A 23,365-nucleotide genomic window follows, 5' to 3' on the forward strand; every position below is an offset into this window, starting at 1 on the left:
ACCCTTAAAAAGGCCCCGTTGCGGCCACACGGAGACGTGGCGACGACCAGCGCCATGAGGCAGCCCAAGAGCCCCGGAATCCCGGACAGCGAATGGAGCGTGGTGGCCAAGAGGCCGCGAGCAGCACGCCGCGCTCGCCCAGACGCGGTCATAGTTCAGGCCCCCGGGAAGTCGTACAGCGAGGTTCTGGCAATGGTCACCAGACGACACGACAACCAGCTTTCCGACCTGGGAAGCTGCGTCTCCAAGGTACGCCGCACCATAAACGGCAACCTTCTGCTGGAGGTGGCAAAAGACAGCGTGGAGAGTGCTGAGGGCATGAAAGCCAGCATCGCACGTGTCCTCGGCGATGGAGCGTCTGTGCGCGCAATGACGGAAGACTCGAAGGGGGTCATATTGGAGATACGGGACATCGACTCCCTCGCGACAGAGCAGGAGATCTGTGCCGCTCTAACTCGCCAATTCAACATTGACGAGGGTCGAGTAAGAGTCCGCAGTCTGCGCCGCGGATACGCGGAGTCCCAGCTGGCGGTGGTCAGCTTGCCCTTTTCCCTGGGCCAAGCGGTCCTGAAAGGCGGCAAGGTGAGGATCGGCTGGACCATATGTAGGATCCGGGAAAGAGATGGACTCCCAAGGTGCTACCGATGCCTGGAACCCGGGCATATCGCACGGAACTGCAAGAGTACAGTGGACAGGAGTGGCTGCTGCATCAAATGCGGGGAGAAAGTGCACAAAGTTGCCGAATGCAAAAAAGAGCCTGCGTGCTTCATCTGCTCAGCAGCTGGAAAGAAGGAGGTCACGCACCAGGCAGGCACTAAAAACTGCCCAGCCACGCGAAGCGGGTTCGGAAAAACCAGGACGACATGCAGTTGATTCAACTCAACCTGAATCACTGCAGGGCCGCACAGGATCTCCTGACGAGCATAGCCCGAGCGACATCTGCGAGGTTACGGAAGCCGAGGTGTTGCAGGCAGGCAGAAACCTGATACCTAGGAAGGCTCCGGGTCCGGATGCGATCCCCAACAGCGCGTTGAAGCTGGCACTTCTTCTACTCCCGAGGGAAGTTGCGGGCCTTTTCAACAAATGCCTCCAGGAGGGGACGTTCCCCGAGAGGTGGAAAAGGCAACGGCTGCTACTGTTAACCAAGCCGGGCAAGCCGCCAGGGGTGGCCTCTTCCTACAGGCCCATCTGCCTTCTGGACTCCATGGGAAAAGTCTTCGAAAGGGTGATCGGTGCGAGGCTGAGCGCAGCCATCGAAGTAGCAGGCGGTCTCTCCCAGAACCAATACGGGTTCAGGAAAGGGAGGTCGACGCTGGACGCCGTCTTGAGGGTCGTACAAACGGCGGAGGAAGCCATTGCTGGGACTAGGTGGAGAGGCGGAACCAAGTCCTATTGTCTGGTGGTGACACTGGACACGAGCGTTGTGACGTCGCAGATGCTCTACGCCGCACCGGTGTGGGCAGAAGCCGCGAAGGTGAGGAGCTACATGCGAGGAGTTGAGGCAACGTACAGACTGTGCGCCATTAGGATCGCGTGCTCGTTCCGGACCATCTCAGACGAAGCCGCGTTAGTCATTGCTGGGCAAGTTCCGCTCAGGGAGCTGATAAGGGAGAGGAAGGAGATCCATGATGCCATGACGGACAGTGCAGCCGAGGTACGCTCCAAAGCAGAAATTAAGGACGCCGCCAGAAGGACCAGCATAGACAGATGGCAGACTCGATGGGTCCCATCACCCAAAGGCCGATGGACCCACACCCTCATCCCAAGCATAGCATGCTGGGTTGAAAGGAAGCACGGCCAGGTGGATTTCTACCTTACCCAGGCACTGAGCGGACATGGCTGCTTCCGCGGCTACCTCAAGCGCTTCGGCCACGAGACAGAGGACTGGTGCCCCGGAGTGTGGCACAGGCATAGAGGAGGACGCTCGCCACGTCCTCTTCGACTGCCACAGGTTTGACCTCGAGCGTCAGACATTGGAGACAGCAGCAGGGTCTAGGGTCAGCACCGAGACTCTGGTGCCGCTGATGCTGGCAGACCCGAAGGTGTGGGAAGCGGCCGCGGAGTTCGCCTCTAGCGTGATGCGAACGCTTAGGTCCTTGGAGAGAAGGCGGAAGGAGCAGACGGAGTAGGTGTCCACGCCACTGCGAAGCAATGCTTTGCGGCAGTACCGCAGTCCGCGGGGCCCCTAGTCCCAACATTCTCTTTTCCGTTAAATTAAGTTAAATATAAATTGTACAGTATATATTATAGAGCAATTAAATAAGTATATGAATATAAAAAAAAAAAAAAAAAAAAAAACACTGGGAGAGTGGTGGCAGTAAGCCTAGTTTCAGCTTCAGCTTCGTTATTGATACTACCACTGCCCCCCGCTGGCAGTCCGACCCCTTTTTCGCTCAGTGATGCCCGTTTAGCTTTCGCTTTACTCTCAGAAATTATACTTAATATATACTTAAATTTTATATCGCTTTGAATTGTGTTCGGTGAATATTTAGTGCCCGCTCGATACGATAGCCATTTGATTCAAGTTTGAAGTATAGTGAATTTCGAAGTAGTTTCAAACATGACTACATGATATATTAAAAAAAGCAAATCTTATGTTAAGAATCAGATAAAAAGTAATTTAAAACACGTTTAGATCTCATGGGGAAGAATTTCAATACCTTAAATATGAATTTTCCAGCAAAATTCTGCTGGAAAAATGCTAAGAAAAGTCGGACAGCACTGAGGCACGGCACTCAACGGAGAATGGCTTTTATGCGTACATATTGTATGTACGTGTGCGGGGGAGTGCTTCTGCCTCTCTCTATGTGTGTGCGTGCAACAAGTAGAAATCTGTTACACTCATGAATAATGGAGGCAGGCGCGAGCCCGAACCAGGAGCCAAAGACAGAACCAGAGACAGAGAAGTGAGCATAAACTATTGGCAAACTTTCCTCGCCCCTCGCCTCTTCGGTTGCGCCAGTTGTGCGGCCTTGACTATTGATGGGATGGAAGTGGAAGGTGGCTGTGGAAGAGTGGCATGGGATGGTATGGGATGGGTATTGGATGGGATGATTGTCTATTGAGTCGTTGAATTGGTGAATCTAATATCTTATTGCCGTTGTTGCAGGTTCCAGGTGTCGTGTTGCAGCCGCTGCCGGTAAGCGCCACTTGTGAAGCCATCGTGACACACAAAAGGACTGCTCCATTGAAAAGGCAATTGACGAACAAAAATACGAAAAAAGCAAGATGTAAACTGCCATAGAAAGAAGGGAAACACTGGAACACGAGGAGGAGATGCGACGCTGCCGACGGTGACAGTGGCGCCACACCTGGACACCATCTAGACACCATTCCTCAGCTAGATGACGGGCAGCAGCAGGAGCAGTCAAAGGCACGGCTCGAGGACAAACCGATCAACGTGTCAACCAGAACTTCAACATCAACGCGTCGAGGAGGATGCAAATTGTCGCAAACAAGTGCCACAGCTACAGCGACGACACCAGCAGCAGCAGCATCCAGAGAGAGCGCCAACCCATTGAGGAGACGGAGACCCAACGCAGGGGCGCCCACCCCCACCCGCAACATGGCGGACGCGCAGGATAGCAACAGTGGGGCGAGTGGGAAGGGGGGACAGGAGTCGATGCGTCTCCTAACAAAAATAGACAAGGCCGTCTCCACCAACGACATCCTGCTGGACCTGCAGCGCGCCCTCACCTATGAGGCGGTGTTCAGCATTTTGGTGGAGCACAAGATGCAGGCCCTGAGGCGCGACTACGAGGAGCACAAGAGAGCCAAGCGGGCTAAGAAACGGAAGTCCATTGGCCGCATCTTTCTGCCCCGCAAGCTCTTCGGTGGCGGTCGCCGTGGCAGCCGGGAAGAGGACTCAGCCGCAGCGCCCGCGGAGGAGCCACAAACGCCATCTGCAAAAACCATAGCCAAGGCAAAAACAAAACCCAAGGGCAGGGGCAAGGCTCAGGATGACATCGAAGTGGCTTCGGGTTCGGTGGAAGCCTCGCTGCGCTCCCACGGGAAGAGCGCGGAACCGCTGGAGGATAGCCTGGCCAGCAACTCGCTGAGCAACTCGTCGGGCCCGGGGCCGGGCCGCCAAGCCATACACATCCACAGCCTCCTGGTCCACGCCCAGACCCATACCCCGGCCAAGACGGACCTGCTACGACGATCCGGCAGTTCAGAGGAGGAAAACGGCTCCGGCTACGATAATACCTCGACGACTGCCACAGCAACTGCCACGGTGATAACTGCGGAGCGCGGTGGCGTCCTGCACAGCTCAACACTGGCGGACGACAGTCTGACCGCCTCGTTGCGCGGCAGCATCGAGAGCCTCTCCTACTCCAGCTCCCGCTGCACCGTCAGCTTTGGGGGCGCGGAGATCATCGCCGTTGCCGGCCTCGATGCGAACACACGGGAGCGGGTGCGACTGGCCAAGCGACTGCGCATCCTGGAGGCCAAGTCGATCAGTGCCCAGTGCAGTCCCATCTTCCCGAGGCACGTGGTGCGCTCGTTCCCGCTACAAGCACCCCAGCAAGCGGTGAGTTATGGTCCACATGTGGCTGGTTCTCCTCTCCAATCTCTGGTATCCCTTCTGAATTCACAGCGCCTGCACATCAATGTTCCCTCCAGTCTGGCCAAGCAGCCTTCGCCACCACCTCCACCGTGGTGTAGCCGTGGAGATTGAGACTCCTTCCGCAGTTGCTGCCGCTCCGACTCCTGTTTTGCTGCCAGGCAAATCTCCTGCACGGATAGCGCCGGCATGGGCGGTGGGGCCAGCGAATTCGAGGGGGCGGCCTACTCGCGCTACTTTTCCCGCCAAAACACCTCGGAGGACAGCGCCAACGTGACCGTGAGCACGGTGCTGGCCCAGAGCGATTCGCAGTCCCTGCACGCGACGCCCAGCTACGCGAACACGCCCACGGCCGGAAGGGAACAGGAGCGCCTCAAGTCGCGCAGCACCGTACTGCTGGCCGTTCGCCCACCAGCCATGGGGCTCGACACAGACACAGTGATCATTCCCATTGAGAACGAGGGGGAGAACAGAGGGGCCAAGGCAGGGCCTGCACCGGCTCTGGCCCAGGAGAGGCTGATCCGGATGACCTCCACCTCCACGGGCTCCAGTGTGGCACCCACGGGATGCTGCAGTGCGGCCAAGACGGCGGCATCGCGGGCAAAAGAGAAGCCCAGAGAAGGCCAGAGTCAGAGCCACGGCTATGGTCAAGGACAGGGACAGAGGCAGGGATTCAAACCCACGCAGCCATCCTCCGCTGCGACCGCGACTGCGATGGCGGCTCAGAGCACTGGCAGCGACGACGAATACCGACGACGGAAGCGGAAGTACAGTAAGTGGCAAAGAGCACTTCACTCCCGAAAAGGTTCTTCAATCATTCACCATTTCTCTCTGCTCCTTTGCCCCTCTTAGAGCGCCATCATCGCTGCTCGGATCCTGCACTGGTGTACGCCACGCCCAGTGGTCTCCAGCAATATGTGCACGTCCTCGGCCTCACCCCAGGCTCACAGGCCATGTAAGTCCATGGCGCGCACAATCGAGTCTCTGTTCCGTTCCGCTTGCTAATGTAATTTATTATCCTCCGCAGACAATGCCCGTACGGTGAGGGCTCGCCGTGCGACCTGCAGCTGGACATGGAGCTCGATCTGGACACAGATGCTGATAAGATCGACGACCTGAACAGATGGTCCCCGGCGGTCATCAGCGGCATCGACGGAAGCATCGGTGAGTCCATGGGGTCCTGTTTGTCCGTCTGGCCGTACCACTTGCCAGTCCAGCTCGAAAATCTCTTTGATTACTCTCCCTCTTTGCCACCCCATCCGTCTCTCTGGTTAGTCTTTAAATCATTTCAAGACCCAGGACAAAAAGCTTGCGTCCTTGACAGCCCAAGCTGTCCCACACTCGTACCACCTGCCGCCCCTTCGAATTGCCAATCAGCTTGATTTGAGAAATGATCTGAGCGCATATAAATAATTGTCTCCTTTTTGGGCGACAGGTGCAACAACAACAAATGGCTGTACCGATGTCCTTGAGCTGCACTAATAAATGTCCTGCCGATTGGCCATTGGCCAAATATGCCCCGTAATGTGGCAGCTTCCCTTGGGAGAAAGGGCGGGAGGTAGCTGTTTAAGCTTCTGTTGCACATACTCGCATTTTTTTTTTTTTATATTCATATACTTATTTAATTGCTCTATAATATATACTATACAATTTCTATTTAACTAAATTTAACGGACAAGAGTATGTTGGGACTAGGGGCCCCACATACTGCGGTACTGCCGCAAAGCATTGCTTCGCAGTGACGTGGACACCTACTCCGTCTGCTCCTTCCGCCTTCTCTCCAAGGACCTAAGCGTTCGCATCACGCTAGAGGCGAACTCCGCGGCCGCTTCCCACACCTTCGGGTCTGCCAGCATCAGCGGCACCAGAGTCTCGGTGCTGACCCTAGACCCTGCTGCTGGCTCCAATGTCTGACGCTCGAGGTCAAACCTGTGGCAGTCGAAGAGGACGTGGCGAGCGTCCTCCTCTATGCCTGTGCCACACTCGGGGCACCAGTCCTCTGTCTCGTGGCCGAAGCGCTTGAGGTAGCCGCGGAAGCAGCCATGTCCGCTCAGTGCCTGGGTAAGGTAGAAATCCACCTGGCCGTGCTTCCTTTCAACCCAGCATGCTATGCTTGGGATGAGGGTGTGGGTCCATCGGCCTTTGGGTGAGTGGTCCCATCGAGTCTGCCATCTGTCTATGCTGGTCCTTCTGGCGGCGTCCTTAATTTCTGCTTTGGAGCGTACCTCGGCTGCACTGTCCGTCATGGCATCATGGATCTCCTTCCTCTCCCTTATCAGCCCCCTGAGCGGAACTTGCCCGGCAATGACTAACGCGGCTTCGTCTGAGATGGTCCGGAACGAGCACGCGATCCTAATGGCGCACAGTCTGTACGTTGCCTCCACTCCTCGCATGTAGCTCCTCACCTTCGCGGCTTCTGCCCACACCGGTGCGGCGTAGAGCATCTGCGACGTCACGACGCTCGTCAGCAGTTTCCTCTTTGCCTGCTTTGGCCCTCTGGTGTTTAGCAGCATCCTGGATAGCGCTCCCGCGGTCCCACCGGCTTTCGTGTGGACGTATTCCAGATGCTCTTTGAAGGACAGGCGCGTGTCGATGAGGACTCCAAGGTACTTGATGGACCTCTGCGATTTGATCGCGGTCCCACCGACCTGCACTCTGGCCGTCTCGACCACTTTACGGCTAGATATCAGGACCGCCTCCGTTTTTTGGGCCGCCAGTTCCAGCCCCGCGGCGGCTAGCCACGCCTCGACGGCTTGTATGGCGACGTTGGCAAGCTCCTCCACTGCGGCAAGTTCCTTCGCTACCGCCACTATTGCGACGTCGTCAGCAAAACCCACCAGGTTAGTGTTGGCTGGCATCGGGAGGCGTAGGACCCCGTCGTACATGGCGTTCCAGAGCAGAGGTCCCAAAACGGAGCCCTGCGGGACTCCGGCTGAGACTTCGTATGCCCTAGAGCCCTGACATGTGTCCATTGTCAGCACCCTATTGCTGAAATAGCTGCGCGCTATATTCAGTAGGTAGCCCGGGATGTTGAAGGACCTCAGTGCCTCCAGCGTCCGGGTCCAGTCGGCCGAGTTGAAGGCGTTCCTTATGTCCAGTGTCACCACCAGACAATAGGACTTGGTTCCGCCTCTCCACCTAGTCCCAGCAATGGCTTCCTCCGCCGTTTGTACGACCCTCAAGATGGCGTCCAGCGTCGACCTCCCTTTCCTGAACCCGTATTGGTTCTGGGAGAGACCGCCTGCTGCTTCGATGGCTGCGCTCAGCCTCGCACCGATCACCCTTTCGAAGACTTTTCCCATGGAGTCCAGAAGGCAGATGGGCCTGTAGGAAGAGGCCACCCCTGGCGGCTTGCCCGGCTTGGTTAATAGTAGCAGCCGTTGCCTTTTCCACCTCTCGGGGAACGTCCGCTCCTGGAGGCATTTGTTGAAAAGGCCCGCAACTTCCCTCGGGAGTAGAAGAAGTGCCAGCTTCAACGCGCTGTTGGGGATCGCATCCGGAACCGGAGCCTTCCTAGGTATCAGGTTTCTGCCTGCCTGCAACACCTCGGCTTCCGTAACCACGCAGATGTCGCTCGGGCTATGCTCGAGCCGCAGGGAGCTAGGGATCTGCCGTCCTCGAGGAAACAGTGCCCTGACTATACCCTCCAGTGCCTCTGGATCTGTTGGAGCTTTACTGCCCGCGTTCAGCCTCTTCACATAAGATCTTCAGCACATACTCGCATGTGTATGTGTGTGTGTTTTTTTTTTTTTTTTTTTTTTTTGGGAAAACAATATTAACAATAGTGGGTGGTGGGGGGGGATGGGTTGTTGGAATGGAAATGTTGAGAGTAGGTCCACTCCCGCGGGACTGCCGCTAGGCATTACTTCGCGGTGCGGAGCTTGGTGTCTTCTATGGCTCTAGTTGGTTCGGCATCGCTCCAGCCTACGCAGCTCCCTTATGACGCTTGCTGCCATATTGGCAGCCGCGTGCCACGTCTGCTCGTCGGATACCATCCGCTCGGTGAGGGTGTCTACGCTTACTCCTAGGCTCGCCTCTCCTAGCATCTCTCGTTCCCGACGAAAGCGGGGACAGGAAAAGAAGCCGTGCTCCGCGTCTTCATCTACTCCTGGCCCGCAGTAGCTGCAGTACGGGTCATCGGCGTGCTTGAAGCGGTATAGGTATTTCTTGAAGCAGCCATGCCCTGTTAGCAGTTGTCCGAGGTAGTGGTCAATCTGGCCTCTCTTCCGCTGCATCCATGGTCTCAGCTGGGGGATTAGCCGTCTCGTCCATCTTCCATTTTTGGCTTGGTCCCATCGCCGTTGCCAGCGTGCTATAGTGCCCTCGCGGCGTTCGCTACTGACTGCCATGCCGCTCTGCCGCTCGTCCGCCAGGAGGTCCAGCGGGACCATGCCTGCCACCACAAGTGCGGCGTCCTCTGACACCGTCCGGAAGCAGCATGCAACCCTGAGGGCGCAGCGTCTGTATGCGCCTCTGCTGTCCCTGCTATATGACGGCACCCTCATTGCTGGTGCCCACACAACCGATCCATATAGGATTATGGAGGTGACAACTCCGGCGATGAGCTGTCTGCTGCGTTGTCTTGGCCCTCCAGTGTTGGCCATCATCCTACTGATGGCCGCTGTTGCTGTGGCTGCCTTCGCGCTTGCGTACTCCAGGTGCGCCTTGAATGTAAGTCGCTGGTCGAGTACTACCCCTAAATATTTTAGAGCGGGCTTGGTCCTGATGGCAGTGCTACCAACCATCACGCACGCCTGTTCGACCACCTTCCTGCTACTTATGAGCACAGCCTCCGTTTTCTTCTCCGCTAGAGACAGTCCGTTCGCTGTGAGCCATGATGTTATTTTTCCCACTGCTGCGTTGCATCTCTGCTCTGCTCCGCTGATGTGCTTTGCTACCGTCACTAGCGCGATGTCGTCCGCAAAGCCCACTAGCGTGCAGCCTTCCGGTAGTTCCAGACGCAGGATGTCGTCGTACATCGCATTCCACAGGATCGGCCCTAGGACCGAACCCTGTGGAACGCCACCGGTGATTATGTGCTGCTTCGCTCCATCCTCCGTGTCGTACAGCAATACGCGGTCCGTGAAATAACTTCGGAGCGTCCGGATGAGGTATTGGGGTGTGCCTCTCCTCGCCAGTGCATCGAGGATGCTCTTCCAGCTGGCCGAGTTGAATGCGTTCCGCACGTCTAGCGTGCACACTAGGCAGTACTCCTTCGAGCCTCCTGCCCATCGCGTTCCTGCAATGGCTTCTCTGGCCAAGCTCGTAGCCATCTGGATGGCGTCAATGGTGCTCCTCTGCTTCCTGAATCCGAACTGGAAGGTGGAGAGGCCATTCCGTTGCGTCAGCTCGGCCTCAAGTCGGTTGCATACCAGCCTCTCGAAGATCTTGCCCACACCATCTAGCATGCATAGTGGTCGGTATGCCGATGGGTCGCTTAGGTCCTTGCCTGGCTTGGGTACCAGGGCAAGTCTCTGGCGATTCCATGCTAGTGGTACGTACCGCTCCTGGATGCACTGGTTGTACATCCGTGCGAATACCTCTGGGTGGGCACTGACCAAGCATTTCAGGGCCGCGTTGGGGATTCCGTCGGGTCCTGCCGCCTTGCCGTTCTTCAGTTTGGCAGTGACCTCCTGCACCTCCTTCGCCGAGAAGGTGGTGGTGGCCGCCTGTGCCTGATCCTCGACGCTGTCTGCCTCCTGGAGTGGTGGTTGCAGAAGAGTGCGCAGACTATTTCCCTCAGCAGGACAGGGCACTTGGGGGTGGGTTGCCTACAGAGCTTTCCCATGACCAGCTTGTATGCCCCTCCGAAGGGTTCTGCATCTGCCGCCTCACAGAGCTGCTGGAAGCATTTGGCCTTGCTGCTTGTAATGGCGTCTCTAAGGGCTCTCCGATTTGCCTTGAATGCCGCCCCTTTGATCCCAAACTGTGGTGTACCTCTGGATCGCTGGTACGCGCGTCGCGCTGCGCAGCACTCCCTCCTTGCTTGGGCGATGTGCTCGTTCCACCATGGTACTGGGCGGTGTCTACTTCCACCTAGCTTCCTTCGCTGCATAGCTGCATCACATGCCGCTACGACGGTCCTGGAGATGGATCTCGCGCTTGTTTCGGCGTCCCCGGCGGCAGCTAGGTTCTCTGCTGCTGTTAGAAGCGCGTCTGTATCCAGCGTTGCTTCTTTGTAGCCAGTCAATTGCGCTCGTTGCCCCCTTGTTGCATTCCCGATGGCGGCTGTGTCCGTCATCACAGCCAGGTGGTCGCTGTGCGTGTACGTGCTCAGGACTTGCCACTTTGCGTAGCGAGCGATCTCCGGGCTTGCGAAGGTGAGGTCTATGATAGACACTCGGCCTGCTTTGCTGTATGTCGGGGTGCTTCCTGCGTTCAGGAGACAGACGTTCAGGCTCGCAAATTCCTCCAATAGCGCTGTCCCTCGGGGCGTGTTCCTGGCACTGCCCCAGGTCGTAGCCCAGGCGTTGAAATCGCCCGCTATTATGACCGGGGATCTGTCCTTGGCGTCGTTGGCTATGTCCCTGATGACCGCCTCGTATTCGCTCTGTGTGAATCGGGGGGCTATGTAGCAGCTATATAGGTACGTGCTATATAGGTACGGCTCTCGCATAACCCACCTTAGCCGCTCTATGTGTGAGCTGGCCTGGTTGGGGGCCACAGCTCCAGATTGCCGCACCGCCGTCTGTGCTTTGGTGCCAGATCGCTTCGCTTCTTTCCTTATAGGGCTCACTGAGGAGCGCCACATCGATCTGCTGCTCCAGCACCGTTTGCGTTAGCAAGTCCTGGGCAGCTTGGCAGTGGTTGAGGTTCAGCTGAAGTAGCTTAACCATCTAGCAGCTGGGAAAGGGCTTTCTTATACTCGGGACAGCTGCGGCTGAGGACCGAGTGGGCTGTTGAGCGAGCGTCTCCGTTGTTGCCCACGCACAGTAGGCACTTTGGGGGGTTGGTGCATTTGTTTTGTACATGCCCCTCTCCGCCACACCTGAAGCAGGTATCCTTCGCCACTGTACGTTGGCTTCTGCATCTCGCTGCCGTGTGGCCGTAGGCCATACACTTGAAGCAGCGTGTTGGCGCGATCCGTCGTCGCATGCGGCATACCACCCAGCCGATTCGCACCTTGCCAAGCTCCAGGAGCTTCTGTGCCAGGGCGGGCTGGAGGTTTAGTGTAGCCACCTGCGTGGCACCATACGCTTTCCGCATCCTCGGCTTTGTTGCTTGTGTCAAGTCCAGGTCGGTCGCTGCTGTAATTGCTTCCAATACCTCATCGCCTGTCGTGAGCTCATCGACTGTCTCCTGAATGGCCTTTACAGCTGCCATCTCTCCTATCGCTGCCTGTATTGCCTTCTGCAGTTCCTGTGTGGCAGGGTCAGATGGTTGTTGCATCCTGAGGAGCAGCTCGCCCGAGGCAGTCTTCCTTATGGCCTGGACCTTGCTCTTCAGGGCCTGGAGCGCTGGCGCTGCCTTCACCACCTTCAGGATGTCGGCATATGACTTTCCCTCGGTGCACTTCACCAGTACCGCGTCCGGCCGGGCTGTCGGCTTGCGCTTCGCCCGTCGCCCTCTGACCTCGTTCCACTTCTGCGCGGGGTCAGTGTTTTGCGTGCTGGTCGTCGTGTGTATGTGTGTGTGTGTGTGTTTTTTTTTTTTTTTTTTTTTTTTTTTTTTTTTGTTGTGTGACTACAGGAAAGCTTCATGCCGACTCAGCCGAAGCCGAAGTGAGGGACTCTAGTTTAGTTGGATGATTTTCATCTATCCTTCATTTGCTGCATCGCCTTTTGGTACTGCGGGCACCTCGAACTCGTCGTTTGGTGCTTCGGGTCCTTCACCCGGTGGCGCTTGCAAAGAATGCAACTTGGTTCGTCTTTGCAATCTTTGGCCTGGTGGTCGGCTCCTGCGCAATTGTAGCAGCACTTCGTGAAGTCTTGGCTGCTCTTACAATTAGGCGCGATGTGGCCAAATTCCATGCACTTGTAGCATCTTCGGGGAGTTGACTTGGGTCGTATTCTGCAATACACCCACCCCAGGCGAATTCTTCCTTTCTCCAGGAGGGGCTTTGCTATAGCCGGTGGAACTTTCAGGGTCAGGGTCTGCGTGCTCCTATAGGCTGGTCTGATGGAGATGACTGCGGCCTCGCAGATTTCCACCCCTGCCTGCGCTTTGAGTTCCGCTAGGACTTCCTCTTGGGTGGACACTTCGTCTATGTCCCTTACCTCCAAGATGACAGTTTCGGTAAGACTCCTTACTTCAACCGTGCTTCCTAGCGCTTCCTTGACTGCTGCCTGCATCTCGTGGGTTCTCGGGTCCGCCGATTTTTCCAGCATCAGCAACAGCTCTCCTTTTGCCGTGCGTCGCACCCCTTGCACCGATTGCCCTAGCTTTTTAAGACTTGGCTCTGTCTTGACCTTCCTTAGAATGTCTGAATATGAGACAGTGCTGGTGGCGGCGATGACTATTGCATCGCTGCGTGGCGGTCTTGGTCGTTGCTGCTGCTTTGGCTTTGGCCTTTGCCTAGCTACGACCTTCACCCACCCCACCTCTCGATCCTTTGGGGTCCTCCGGTCCCTTGCGAGCTACGGCGTCCCTCATTTGGCCTTCCTGCGGCTTCTTCTCCGTTTTTTTTGACTTTTTGGGTCCATGTTTTGGCTTCTTCGGCCTTGGGGACGGGGACGGGGACGGGTGGGTGGTGTTCCTGGGCTCTGGCCGTGCCCTCTTTCCCGCCCTCTCCGTCACTGCCGGCTGTGTAACCTTGGCTACAGCCTGCTCCGCAGAGATCGCCTGCCAGCACGATTCCAACTCTCGCTGCAGATATTCGATCTCATCCACCAGATCCCTCATTGGGTTCGTGATGGACCTCTTTGGGAGCACCATCAGCTTCCTCAACTCTCTGGCCTTTTGGCCCAAGCTCGCCAAATGCGCCATGGCCCTCTCCTTCTGGTCTGCTTGCTCCTCTTGGGGGCGCTGCAGCGTTGGAGGAGAGGATCTTGCGCGCTCCTCCACTGCTTCCGCCAGCTGGTTTGGCGATCGCGCCAGAGCATTTTTCCGGCGAAAGGGATTCTCCTCAGCCCAGGCGAATGAGCTTGTCAGTGGAGTGCTGCAAGCCGCAGCTTGTTCCCGCTGATCGCTCATCTCCGATCTGGCCGTTGATCTGGCAACTCCGGTTGCTGTGGCCGCGCCCTCTATTGGCCAGACGCTGTCGTTTTCCAGCACTTAGCTCCGTGCCTTTAGTCAGCTGTTCTTCCGTCGTTATCCAACACCACTTGCTGTGTGCTTGGCCAATTTTGCCCAAAAACAAAAAGAAGGCAGCAACCAACAAGTGGCGCCAAGAATCACAGCGAAGAAGAATAGGAAAACAGGCACTTACCTGCTGTTCCTTCCCCCCCCCCCCCCTTCGGCCTAGGGCTCGACGGCGTCCCACTGGGATTTCGGCCAGTACTATTGGCCAGGTGGCCGCTTCTCTGCTTGCTGACTTGCGTTCCGCGCAGGTAAGTAACGCAACACTACTATGGCTCGCGCTAACTACTCTTTGCCTCTTTTCCAGGCTAACTTCAGACGTTTTCCACTGAATTATACGGAACGATTTAAAAACACGACCGCACTCACTAGCAAGTGTGTGTCTGTGTGTGTGTGTGTGTGTGTGGATAAACCGTAGGAGGAATGGTTGAGGGTAGCAGGAGGAAGATGTTAACGTGAACTGATTAATTTGAAAATTCTACCCGAAATAACCATTAAGTGATATCTGTTTCTGAGAAAGCTTTTTAAAGCTACCAGTGTTAGTAAACGAATGATTAACCATTACCTACTGTACTTTTAATCACAGGCATCGCCACAAAAAGCGTCATCGGCACAAAAAACCCAAAATACTTGTACAGGACTTGGACACGGAGGTTATTAAGGTAAATGGTAACTGATCTTAATTAAAACAGATGCTAAAAAGGGTTTTTTTTGGTTCAGGTGATTGATCCACACGATTTGTCGAAGCGCGCACGATGGACAATCATTGCCACCGCCTGTTTGCTTTGGCTCATGTGCCTCATGCTGATTGGGGTCACGCTGCGCATGGCACCGATCATCGATGATATGGGTAAGTGGAAGAACTAGATGACGAACCCAATCCGTAAAGTGTTGCCAACCAAAATGCTTAATACTGCCATGTGAATCCCCCTTGAAGACTTTATATTATATTTATACATATATCCCTGCTTGCGGCAATCAATCCCCATTTTTAAGTAGAAACTAAGTAAATGCGATTCTAATGGAACAAGTTACAGTACAATACAATATATAGATACCTTCTTTTGAAGCGCGCATCGTTATTATCCTTGAAACTCGACGCAGAACACGGCATTGTAAATATACATATGTATCTACTTTACTGCTATACTACATATACATATACTCGTACTGGTATTCGTATTCGCACATGCATACATAGACACATACACATACACATACATAGATATATCCAATATTCGATATTCCTTCCATGCGATACGATCACATATCCAATGCCGTGTGTATTGTATTTTGTTTCGTTATATTTCAAATATAGAATACAAAACGAAATGTAAGAACAAGCACAAACAACAAATATACATATGTATCTACTTTACTGCTATACTACATATACATATACTCGTACTGGTATTCGTATTCGCACATGCATGCATAGACACATACACATACACATACATAGATATATCCAATATTCGATATTCCTTCCATGCGATACGATCACATATCCAATGCCGTGTGTATTGTATTTTGTTTCGTTATATTTCAAATATAGAATACAAAACGAAATGTAAGAACAAGCACAAACAACAAATCTACCAAAAACCACAACAAAAAGTATTTTACAAAAAAAACGTAGTTTTCTAGATGTAATCCTGAAATCCTGCGACAAAATCTGCAGAATGTTTCGATTCGTAAGGGTTCGTAAGGGTCCCCTCCTATAGGGACTTCTATGTAAAAGCTTTCGAATGTTAATAAAGCTCTCTGCGAAAAGCTGTTTTACTTTTTTAAGCTTCTGTTTTCTGTTATATTCAGCACACTGGCCCTGAGCTTTTCAGCTTACTGGGCTTTTGAGGGCAGCTTTCACTCAAACGCAATCATGCCTCCTGCCCTCCACCTCTGCGAACCATTGCTTGCATTTATGTGTGCCATTGTGTTGCATAACAACACAGTAACGGATGCGGAACTAGGACACATGTATCACATGTTGCATCTCACACAAAAACCAATACCAAGAGCCACACCAACACCAACACCGATACAAACACAGAGACTACTGCTATTTTCTGTGGCAGCTTAAGGTGGCTAGCCCATTCGATGTGTTTGCTCGATAATTTTGGTTGCGTGGCGAGTGGATTAAACGCCCCTCCCCAATTATCAACCATCAATCATGCATTTCCCCCAACTCTCTGTACCTTCATTAAGAGCTGGCGTGAAAATTAATTAGACGTTGATTAGAGCTGGTGGCCGCAACCGCCCCCGTTCGCTAACCCTTTGCTGAGAACACACCCACATGGACTGGGCTCCCACTGATTCAGGTCCACGACAGCTAGCTGCTAGCAGAGGGAAACTTTTGTCGGAAAGATAGTTAAAAGTCAACACGCAGCAGCTGCGACTGCTCCCAAGACCAGGTCCTGCCGCTGTCAGATGGATGCCAGAGAGTGCTACCTTTTCCAAGGCAACGCACTTAATCGGGAGCCGCACTTTGAGTGCAGCACAATGGGGTCCACGTTCACCGCCACAGCGTGACAATGGCTGGCTAAAACTAATTTCCGTGTTGGCTCTGGCAGGCCGCGCGTCGCATGCCGCACTGTGGGCCCAAAAGCGCGAAAACACCAGCAAAATGGTATTGAAACCCAAGAGGTACAGCTGCTGAACGACTCTGATGGAACCTTGACCTTGAGATCACGCAAGAGGGACGAAGCAGGGCGGAAACGGATGTTAAGAAAGGAAGACTTTGCCCCACAGAAACCTCTGCCATATTGTTTTTAGCCAGAATTTTAATTTAAGTTAACAAATATAACCCGACTATTTCCTGGTATTGTCTGTTAAGATAATTACCATCGTTTGCTATGGTTTTGCAGCACTGCAAAGCGGATTGATTGAACATCTCCGTCCGATGTTCAATGAAGATTTCTATTCCTGGAATTCCAATTCCGTGAAGATTCGAGTTTCAACATTTCCCACCCATAGTTGGCTCTGAGTTGGCGTCCCGCCCCCTACAACAATGAATGCACGGGCGCGCTCGCATTCTTCGAAAAATGGCGGCCAGGCGAGGTTTCCGGTTCCTGCTCCTGCTGTACTTCTTCTGCTTCTGCTGGTACCCCGTTCTTAGGCGAGTACATTCATGGTGTGCGCAACATGGAAAATGTGAAATGCAGCTATGAATTTCTTGAGCTAAATCTGCGGCAATGACAAAGCAGCTCCGAGTTACTTCCCCGGCCGGTGGTGCGGAGGTTCTGATGACGTCGACGGGCCGCTCAGAAAACTTTTTCCACTATGCACGCAATTTCCTTAGTTTGTTGCTGTTGCTCTGTGGCAGATGTTGATGTTATTGCAGTAGAGTCCTGCTGCCGTGCCCGTGCCCGAGCCCGTGCCCGTTCTGGCTGTTGTCCTGCACGCGGCACTCGCGCTCTGTAGCGTTGTCATTTTTTGGGTTCGCCTGTGTGGCTGGGCTGTTGTTTGCCGTAGTTGCCGTCAGTTATTATCCACTTGCAGCTACACTTTGAGGCTGCCTCGCTGCTCCTGCTGTCATCAGGGGGAGGGAATACCATCCCGAAGAGGAACAATGTGCCCCCTGTATTCCTCAGAGCCAGCAAGTACAGACATGCTTAATCGTGCTTAATCAACACGCCGTCGTCAACGATGTTACTGCGGACCACAAAAGGCATTCCAATTGCCCATGCCCCGTGCCCATGGCCAGACCCTTCTCATCCTCCAGCTCATCTCCATTGCTGAGCCGCAAGTATTTCAGGGACCAAATTATTATCATAGCTTTAGCTTAAAAGCTGAAAATGCCACTGGCCCTCTGGCGCAGGCAAAGAATTAAAAATATTTACAGTATATTCCAAGTGAGCCACACGGTTCAGCTGAAAAGAAAAGAGCAGGAAAGGAAAGGAAAACTTGGACGAGCCAAGAGACAAAGGAAATGTCCTCTTTCGATGCGCGTGTGTGTGTGTAGCATGTCTGTGTGTGCCTGTGTTGTTAACCACAAGCTGAACGGGGGGGAACGTTGTAAGTTGCTGCGGAGACCGCAACTCTACATTTTTACCCGATACTTAGTCAGTATGGCTCTTCTCCGGCAGACGCCGCTAATATTAAACGACACGACAAAGAGTGCGTGCGAGAGAGACAGAAAATCAGTCTGAGCGTGACGTCGCCGCTGCGTGGCCACTGCAAATTGATTTCCTGCTTTTGGCTACAAAAATGATCCGATCGCTTCCAGATTCAGCAATCTGATAGATATGGTCATTATCTATGATTCTGCGAAATTCTGAGATATACGTTTTATAGTGAGATCTAACAGAAGTGCGGATACCAAATTTGGTTACTCTAGCCTTAATAGTCTCTGAGATTTGTGGATGCCCCAGATTTTCGTCCTTTGCGGGGGCGGAAGGGGGTGTGGCGAAATTTGGAAACGAAACGGTCAAGGTCCGATATCACAGGAGTGTGGATACCAAATTTGGTTGCTATGGCTCTTATAGGTTCTGAGATCCTTAAACTCATATTTTGCAATTGGCAAAACCGACCATGAAACCTGTGTGTTAGAGAGAGACAGAGCGAGAAAGAATGAAATTTTTTTCTTGATTCTGGCTATAATAATTATACGATCTGGTTGAGATTTTACAGTCTAGAACATATAGTCATCCTCTACGATTCTGCGTTTTTGGTTTTATCGTATCTTTAAAAATCTGGATGCCACAGATTTTCGTCCTTTGTGGGGGCGGAAGTGGGCGTGGCGAAGTTTTGAAATATTTTTGTAGCAGTGACATATCACAGAAGTCTGGATCCAAAACATTGTTGCTCTAGTTCTTATAGTCTTTGAGCACTAGGCGCTGAAGGGGACGGACAGACGGACGGACGGACGGACGGACGGACAGACGGACAGACAGACAGGGCTCAATCGACTCGGCTATTGATGCTAATCAGGAATATATATACTGTATGGGGTCGGAAACGATTCCTTCTGGACGTTACACACATCCACTTTTACCACAAATCTAATATACCCCTATTTTGAGTATCGGGTATAAAAACGAGGGGGAACGTTGTGAGTTGCTGCGGACACCGCAACTCTACGGTTATACCCGATACTAAGTCAGTATGGCTCTCTCCGGCAGACGCCGCTAATATTGAACGACACGACAAAGAGTGCGTGCGAGAGAGACAGAAAATCAGTCTGAGCGTGACGTCGCCGCTGCGTGGCCACTGCAAATTGATTTCTTGCTTTTGGCTACAAAAAGCCGACTCCTGGTTTGCTGCCAGGCAAATCTCCTGCACGGATAGCGCCGGCATGGGCGGTGGGGCCAGCGAATTCGAGGGGGCGGCCTACTCGCGCTACTTTTCCCGCCAAAACACCTCGGAGGACAGCGCCAACGTGACCGTGAGCACGGTGCTGGCCCAGAGCGATTCGCAGTCCCTGCACGCGACGCCCAGCTACGCGAACACGCCCACGGCCGGAAGGGAACAGGAGCGCCTCAAGTCGCGCAGCACCGTACTGCTGGCCGTTCGCCCACCAGCCATGGGGCTCGACACAGACACAGTGATCATTCCCATTGAGAACGAGGGGGAGAACAGAGGGGCCAAGGCAGGGCCTGCACCGGCTCTGGCCCAGGAGAGGCTGAACCGGATGACCTCCACCTCCACGGGCTCCAGTGTGGCACCCACGGGATGCTGCAGTGCGGCCAAGACGGCGGCATCGCGGGCAAAAGAGAAGCCCAGAGAAGGCCAGAGTCAGAGCCACGGCTATGGTCAAGGACAGGGACAGAGGCAGGGATTCAAACCCACGCTGCCATCCTCCGCTGCGACCGCGACTGCGATGGCAGCTCAGAGCACTGGCAGCGACGACGAATACCGACGACGGAAGCGGAAGTACAGTAAGTGGCAAAGAGCACTTCACTCCCGAAAAGGTTCTTCAATCATTCACCATTTCTCTCTGCTCCTTTGCCCCTCTTAGAGCGCCATCATCGCTGCTCGGATCCTGCACTGGTGTACGCCACGCCCAGTGGTCTCCAGCAATATGTGCACGTCCTCGGCCTCACCCCAGGCTCACAGGCCATGTAAGTCCATGGCGCGCACTAAAGGGAATCGAGTCTCTGTTCCGTTCCGCTTGCTAATGTAATTTATTATCCTCCGCAGACAATGCCCGTACGGTGAGGACTCGCCGTGCGACCTGCAGCTGGACATGGAGCTCGATCTGGACACAGATGCTGATAAGATCGACGACCTTGAACAGATGGTCCCCGGCGGTCATCAGCGGCATCGACGCAAGCATCGGTGAGTCCATGGGTTCCTGTTTGTCCGTCTGGCCGTACCACTTGCCAGTCCAGCTCGAAAATCTCTTTGATTACTCTCCCTCTTTGCCACCCCATCCGTCTCTCTGGTTAGTCTTTAAATCATTTCAAGACCCAGGACAAAAAGCTTGCGTCCTTGACAGCCCAAGCTGTCCCAAGCTTCGAATTGCCAATCAGCTTGATTTGAGAAATGATCTGAGCGCATATAAATAATTGTCTCCTTTTTGGGCGACAGGTGCAACAACAACAAATGGCTGTACCGATGTCCTTGAGCTGCACTAATAAATGTCCTGCCGATTGGCCATTGGCCAAATATGCCCCGTAATGTGGCAGCTTCCCTTGGGAGAAAGGGCGGGAGGTAGCTGTTTAAGCTTCTGTTGCACATACTCCCATTTTTTTTTTTTTTATATTCATATTCTTATTGCTCTATAATATATACTATACAATTTATATTTAACTAAATTTAACGGACAAGAGTATGTTGGGACTAGGGGCCCCGCGGACTGCGGTACTGCCGCAAAGCATTGCTTCGCAGTGGCGTGGACACCTACTCCGTCTGCTCCTTCCGCCTTCTCTCCAAGGACCTAAGCGTTCGCATCACGCTAGAGGCGAACTCCGCGGCCGCTTCCCACACCTTCGGGTCTGCCAGCATCAGCGGCACCAGAGTCTCGGTGCTGACCCTAGACCCTGCTGCTGTCTCCAATGTCTGACGCTCGAGGTCAAACCTGTGGCAGTCGAAGAGGACGTGGCGAGCGTCCTCCTCTATGCCTGTGCCACACTCGGGGCACCAGTCCTCTGTCTCGTGGCCGAAGCGCTTGAGGTAGCCGCGGAAGCAGCCATGTCCGCTCAGTGCCTGGGTAAGGTAGAAATCCACCTGGCCGTGCTTCCTTTCAACCCAGCATGCTATGCTTGGGATGAGGGTGTGGGTCCATCGGCCTTTGGGTGAGTGGTCCCATCGAGTCTGCCATCTGTCTATGCTGGTCCTTCTGGCGGCGTCCTTAATTTCTGCTTTGGAGCGTACCTCGGCTGCACTGTCCGTAATGGCATCATGGATCTCCTTCCTCTCCCTTATCAGCTCCCTGAGCGGAACTTGCCCGGCAATGACTAACGCGGCTTCGTCTGAGATGGTCCGGAACGAGCACGCGATCCTAATGGCGCACAGTCTGTACGTTGCCTCCACTCCTCGCATGTAGCTCCTCACCTTCGCGGCTTCTGCCCACACCGGTGCGGCGTAGAGCATCTGCGACGTCACGACGCTCGTCAGCAGTTTCCTCTTTGCCTGCTTTGGCCCTCTGGTGTTTAGCAGCATCCTGGATAGCGCTCCCGCGGTCCCACCGGCCTTCGTGTGGACGTATTCCAGATGCTCTTTGAAGGACAGGCGCGTGTCGATGAGGACTCCAAGGTACTTGATGGACCTCTGCGATTCGATCGCGGTCCCACCGACCTGCACTCTGGCCGTCTCGACCACTTTACGGCTGGATATCAGGACCGCCTCCGTTTTTTGGGCCGCCAGTTCCAGCCCCGCGGCGGCTAGCCACGCCTCGACGGCTTGTATGGCGACGTTGGCAAGCTCCTCCACTGCGGCAAGTTCCTTCGCTACCGCCACTATTGCGACGTCGTCAGCGAAACCCACCAGGTTAGTGTTGGCTGGCATCGGGAGGCGTAGGACCCCGTCGTACATGGCGTTCCAGAGCAGAGGTCCCAAAACGGAGCCCTGCGGGACTCCGGCTGAGACTTCGTATGCCCTAGAGCCCTGACATGTGTCCATTGTCAGCACCCTATTGCTGAAATAGCTGCGCGCTATATTCAGTAGGTAGCCCGGGATGTTGAAGGACCTCAGTGCCTCCAGCGTCCGGGTCCAGTCGGCCGAGTTGAAGGCGTTCCTTATGTCCAGTGTCACCACCAGACAATAGGACTTGGTTCCGCCTCTCCACCTAGTCCCAGCAATGGCTTCCTCCGCCGTTTGTACGACCCTCAAGATGGCGTCCAGCGTCGACCTCCCTTTCCTGAACCCGTATTGGTTCTGGGAGAGACCGCCTGCTGCTTCGATGGCTGCGCTCAGCCTCGCACCGATCACATTTTCGAAGACTTTTCCCATGGAGTCCAGAAGGCAGATGGGCCTGTAGGAAGAGGCCACCCCTGGCGGCTTGCCCGGCTTGGTTAATAGTAGCAGCCGTTGCCTTTTCCACCTCTCGGGAAACGTCCCCTCCTGGAGGCATTTGTTGAAAAGGCCCGCAACTTCCCTCGGGAGTAGAAGAAGTGCCAGCTTCAACGCGCTGTTGGGGATCGCATCCGGAACCGGAGCCTTCCTAGGTATCAGGTTTCTGCCTGCCTGCAACACCTCGGCTTCCGTAACCACGCAGATGTCGCTCGGGCTATGCTCGAGCCGCAGGGAGCTAGGGATCTGCCGTCCTCGAGGAAACAGTGCCCTGACTATACCCTCCAGTGCCTCTGGATCTGTTGGAGCTTTACTGCCCGCGTTCAGCCTCTTCACATAAGATCTTCAGCACATACTCGCATGTGTATGTGTGTGTTTTTTTTTTTTTTTTTTTTTTTTTTATTGGGAAAACAATATTAACAATAGTGGGTGGTGGGGGGGGATGGGTTGTTGGAATGGGAATGTTGAGGGTAGGTCCACTCCCGCGGGACTGCCGCTAGGCATTACTTCGCGGTGCGGAGCTTGGTGTCTTCTATGGCTCTAGTTGGTTCGGCATCGCTCCAGCCTACGCAGCTCCCTTATGACGCTTGCTGCCATATTGGCAGCCGCGTGCCACGTCTGCTCGTCGGATACCATCCGCTCGGTGAGGGTGTCTACGCTTACTCCTAGGCTCGCCTCTCCTAGCATCTCTCGTTCCCGACGAAAGCGGGGACAGGAAAAGAAGACGTGCTCCGCGTCTTCATCTACTCCTGGCCCGCAGTAGCTGCAGTACGGGTCATCGGCGTGCTTGAAGCGGTATAGGTATTTCTTGAAGCAGCCATGTCCTGTTAGCAGTTGTCCGAGGTAGTGGTCAATCTGGCCCCTCTTCCGCTGCATCCATGGTCTCAGCTGGGGGATTAGCCGTCTCGTCCATCTTCCATTTTTGGCTTGGTCCCATCGCCGTTGCCAGCGTGCTATAGTGCCCTCGCGGCGTTCGCTACTGACTGCCATGCCGCTCTGCCGCTCGTCCGCCAGGAGGTCCAGCGGGACCATGCCTGCCACCACAAGTGCGGCGTCCTCTGACACCGTCCGGAAGCAGCATGCAACCCTGAGGGCGCAGCGTCTGTATGCGCC

General features: G+C 54.4%; 2 protein-coding genes across 2 annotated transcripts; both read left to right on the forward strand.

The window, feature by feature from the left end:
- Window positions 1–3,115: 3,115 nt before the first annotated feature.
- LOC117193500 lies at window positions 3,116–4,694 on the forward strand. Its single transcript, XM_033398250.1, has 2 exons — window positions 3,116–4,531; window positions 4,598–4,694. Exons 1-2 carry the CDS (start codon window positions 3,566–3,568, stop codon window positions 4,676–4,678), a joined length of 1,047 nt encoding a protein of 348 aa, XP_033254141.1. The 5' UTR covers window positions 3,116–3,565; the 3' UTR covers window positions 4,679–4,694.
- Window positions 4,695–4,729: 35 nt separating this feature from the next.
- Window positions 4,730–6,046, forward strand: LOC117193815. The gene is made up of 4 exons (XM_033398526.1): window positions 4,730–5,336; window positions 5,417–5,519; window positions 5,592–5,728; window positions 6,000–6,046. Exons 1-4 carry the CDS (start codon window positions 4,754–4,756, stop codon window positions 6,044–6,046), a joined length of 870 nt encoding a protein of 289 aa, XP_033254417.1. The 5' UTR covers window positions 4,730–4,753.
- Window positions 6,047–23,365: the final 17,319 nt, after the last annotated feature.

Source organism: Drosophila miranda (assembly GCF_003369915.1).
Source record: "Drosophila miranda strain MSH22 chromosome Y unlocalized genomic scaffold, D.miranda_PacBio2.1 Contig_Y2_pilon, whole genome shotgun sequence".
NCBI lineage: Eukaryota > Metazoa > Arthropoda > Insecta > Diptera > Drosophilidae > Drosophila > Drosophila miranda.